This window comes from Cinclus cinclus, chromosome 26 (genome assembly GCF_963662255.1).
Source record: "Cinclus cinclus chromosome 26, bCinCin1.1, whole genome shotgun sequence".
In the NCBI taxonomy this organism is placed as follows: domain Eukaryota; kingdom Metazoa; phylum Chordata; class Aves; order Passeriformes; family Cinclidae; genus Cinclus; species Cinclus cinclus.
The window spans coordinates 2,204,421-2,208,612 of record NC_085071.1 but is presented as its reverse complement, the minus strand read 5'-3'; the positions used below and the strand labels follow the sequence as shown (position 1 = coordinate 2,208,612).

The 4,192-nt window shown below is 61.5% G+C and overlaps 1 protein-coding gene across 1 annotated transcript; it reads right to left on the bottom strand.

The window, feature by feature from the left end:
* Positions 1 to 623: 623 nt before the first annotated feature.
* Positions 624 to 3,894, bottom strand: LOC134053918 (endothelin-2-like). Its single transcript, XM_062509269.1, has 5 exons — positions 3,837 to 3,894; positions 3,426 to 3,558; positions 2,254 to 2,373; positions 1,437 to 1,541; positions 624 to 735 (listed from the first exon to the last, which is right to left on the bottom strand). The coding sequence occupies exons 1-5, from the start codon at positions 3,892 to 3,894 to the stop codon at positions 624 to 626; spliced, it is 528 nt and encodes a 175-aa protein (XP_062365253.1).
* Between the last annotated feature and the right edge of the window lie 298 nt (positions 3,895 to 4,192).

The window sequence follows — 4,192 nt, the reverse complement described above, 5'->3', positions numbered from 1 at the left end:
CCCCAGTGACTGCTCATCCAGCGAGAGCCCCTGTCTGCTCAGCTGGCTCCAGCTGAGGATGAGAAAGTTTTAATGCAAACTGGGAGCTGTTCCACCACAGGAGCCTCGTTCATAGGCACTGTCTGACAAGAGATAATAGTGCAAAGGTGGGCCCGGGGCTGGAGGCAGCTCATCCCTGATTAGTGAGCAGCCAAAGCCCTCTGAGTGGGGCCAGGCTGGGCCCAGGCTCAGACAGCTCCGAGGCAGAGCAGCCCAGGCCAGTGAGGGGCTCAGTGCTCATCCAGCACTGCCCAGAGCCCCCTGGTTGTGATTCACCCACCGTGCATGGGCTGAGCCCTGCCGAGGGCTCCAGGGCAGAGTCCAGCTGGTGCTGCTCCAGCACGACCCTTGCCGGATCCAAAAAGGCACAATTCAGCTCCGGGACACTTCTCTGACTCTATGGAGAGACAGTTTTTCCCTTTACAGCAGTCTCTTGAGTGCTGGTTCATGCAGCAGGAACACGGAGACTTCCACTTCCTTCCCTTCCACTCACGGCCTTCCCTTCAGCTCTAAAACCGACAGCGGAGCTGGTGGCACCCACAGGACTCCAAATTCTTCTGGTGAACTTGGTGTGCACCTGTCTCTTATCTCTTCTTCTTCCAGATGTTTTTCTCCCAAGGCAGAACTGGTGGCCGTGCATCCCTCCGGGAGCGCTGTTGGTGAGTGCCGGAGCGCGGGCTGTAGACCCTGAGGTCCCTGGGGACACAAGGGACACCGTGGTCACTCTCCAGCTCATCTGCACCCTGCTCAGTACCCCACATTATGACATTTCTCATCTCCTCACCACAATTTGCTGGGAGGCAGGAGATGGGGGAAGGAGGAGCAGGAATTTCTGTGCACAGCTGGATAAAGGCACAGCCGAGCTCCATCAAGCCCAGTGAGGTGGCAGAGGATTCAAGGATGACCCAAAGTGCTGCTTCCCCAAATCTGCCTTTCCTAAAGTGCCCCCATTGCCTCTAATTTAATTGCCACTAATTCATTAATTTGCCACCTCCCTTTAGCTAAGTTACACTCCTGGAGTTGATGTTTCTCCCCACAGTTTCCTGATGTGGGGTTGGAAAAGCTCTGTCCTTTGGTCCAAAGTTGCTGCTCAATAAATCATCTTCCTACACGACGCCACCCCCCTCTTCTGTCCCACATCAGAGGAACTCCCCACTCCAATCAAGAATTACATTTTGTGACCATGCTGTGGTTTGGGGAGGGCAGATGCAGCCCTGGCTCTCTCAGATGGAGCCTCCAGTGCCACAGAGAGCAGGAGCAGCCAAGTATCCTCATTTAAAGGAGGCAGGCAGGTGGCAGAGGGTCAGATCTGAGTGGTCACTGCAGCCTGGGGCCACACCCCCACATTTTCAAGTGCTCATAAGGAATGTTCAGAGTGGGTTTAGTGCCCTGCTCACCTGAGAGCTCTCAGCAGCCCATGATGGGGAGGTCTCATGGCACCGCTCTGCAGGGACCTCGCTGATGCTCCAGAGCTCATGGGGAGCTTCAGACTCTGGAGGTACCTGAAGAGCAAGAAGAGAAACTTGAGCCACCCAGAGCCAGGCTGTGGGGAGCTCGGGGGGGAGCCTGGCCCGGTGACAGACAGCTCAATGCACGGCTTTGAAGGGTTAATTGCAGCTATTTATGAGCTATTCACGGCTTACTTTGACTGCTATTCCCTCGTGCCAGAGCTCCTCTATTCACAGGCACATTTAATGATCGGGGATTGTAACTATTGCCTGGCTATGGAATTAATGACAGATATCCACAGCCACTTTGCTCCACCTCCCTTCAGCAGGGCTGCTGAAGCTGAACTGAGACCCCACATACACACCAGAAACAGAGATGGCCCCAGCACACCTGGCTACTGAGCTCGGAGCAGTCCTGCTCTGCTCCCCTCTGAGCCATGCAAGGGACACTGGTGTCCCAAAACTTGACACCCCCACTGTTCCCACTCCCAGGGCACTGCCAGCTCTCCCAGGTCCTCCCCAGGCTCCTGGCGGCAGCAGCAGGGAGGGAGGTGACACTACGGCCGCTCAGCTGCTGAAGGGACCCTTGTACACCCAAACCACCCAGCGGCACTGCCAGGGCTCCTGGGAGGGGAGAAAAATGCTTCCATACAAATCCCAGCAGTTGGCAAAAAGCCATCCCCACGGAGCTGTGCAGACACCGCAGCTCCCGAGCCCCGCCTGTGTGTCACCCCTGACAGCCCCCAGGGACATCCCCAGCTCTTACCCAGGCCTGCCCTGGCAGAAGGTGGCACAGATGCTGTCCCTGGAGTGCGAGCACTCGCACCTGCCCGCGGACCTCTTGCGCCGCCTTGGCGGGCTGCCCAAGCCGTAGGGAGCGGTGTGCCTGGGAAAAACAAAGGAATTCAGCTATGCCACCAGCTTTTTATTGGCCAACAGGTTTATAACAGGGTCCGGGGAGGCAGCCAAGCCAGTGCCAGGATAATAAAAGACTAATCTATAGACATAAGGTGAAAAGGTCACTGATAGGTCTGAGCTCCTCTCCCACCTCCTGCTTTCCCCCCGCTTCCCTGCCGTGGGATGGCCGCTCTATGCCGGCTGCGAAAGGGGAGTTTTCTCTCCTTGCATCAGCCCAGGTGGCCGTGCAAGGGCTGCCACACGGGCTGGGCGAGCCAGTGGCTACCGTGGGTGGCACAGCCCCTGAGGAGCACGGCTGGCCCAGCTGAGGTGTCAGCGCTCTCCTTCCCTGCAGCTTTAACACAGGACACCGCACAGCCCGGGACGTCTCGGGGCCAGAGCAGGTTCTGGTGCTCACGGCCTGCCCCCAGAGCTGCGAGCACACTCCCGCTCCATCTCTGATGGCAATCTCCTCTCCCAGAGGCCGCGAGATTGGCAGGCAGGGGCTGCAGCTATTCCCCGAGCAAGCAGCGAGTTGTAAACGCATGTCAGCGAGCAGGCTTAGAACCACACCTGAGCGCATGTGTTGCGCTGCAGTGCGATGGCCATTGGTCTGAAAGCGCTGGGGAAGCCGCTTCGGCATTCCTGAGGGCAGGACTTGGCAGTGCCAGCCCACCACTGCCTCATTAACAATACTGGCAGGCAGCAGCCCGGGTTACAGCGTGCGTGCGGGGAGAGCAACTTTCCTCACTTGCGGCCACAACATCTCGGTGTTGCTCCGGGCTTGCAGAGGTGCAAACCTCAGGAAAAGCCGAGGCCGGGAGGAAGCAACACCCTGCGCTTTCAGGCCGAGCCCCGGGGGCTGGACAAACACCTGAGCAGCAGCCGCGGCACAGTCCGTCCCTTTGCAGGCTGAGCGCGCACCTTGGAGCAGGTGCTGCCAGAGCCGCAGAGCGGCGGGACCCTTCCCCACCCTCCTCCAGCAGAACGAACGGCCCCTGCCCATCAGCAGAGCACCCCGAGCGCCGCGCTCCTGCTCACCCAGGTGTGTTGACCCAGATGATGTCCAGGTGACAGAAGTAGATGCATTCCTTGTCCAGCCAGCTGTTGCAGGAACACCTCTTGCTCCTCAGCGGCGCGGCCAGGTGCGACTCGGCCGGGGGATGGCCCAGACCTGCAGCAGCACAAGGAGGGAGGGAAGGAGGGAGGGATGAGCGGCCCGTCCGTCAGTCCGTGTGTCCCCTCTGAGGGTCGCGGCGATGTCCCCGATGAGGCTGCGGCTGCTCCGGGACCCGCACAGCCCCGGGGGCTCCCCGGACCGAGGGTCCCGCACCTCGCCCGCAGCCTCCGCGCACAGCCCGGGCCCCTCCCCGCGCCGAGGGGGCTCAGGGGGTCCCCCCTCCCGTGCGGGCACCCCCGGGGCACCGAGCCCCGCTCCAGCCCGAGGCTCACCGGCTTCCAGCAGGGCGCAGAGGGCGAGCGCCAGCAGCACGGCGGGGTGGCTGCCCATGACCGCGGCTCCGCGCTGGCGGCTTTGGGGCTTCTCCTGCGCTTTTCCTCCTCAGCCTCCTATCCCGGCTCTTCCCTCGGAGCCGCCGCGCGGTGTCTGGAGCCGGCGGGAGCCCGGCAGGTGCTTTATAGCCCCGGCCCGGCGCGTCACCCGCTCCGCCCCCGGGGAACGCCGGGCTCGCGTGGGGCGGTGCGGACCCCCCGCTCCTCCCTGCGGGACTCCTCGGGCTCCTCTGCCCGGGGAGCTCCGGGGAGAAAGCGCCGCGGAGTGGGTGAAGTCTCCGGGGCCGGGATGCGGA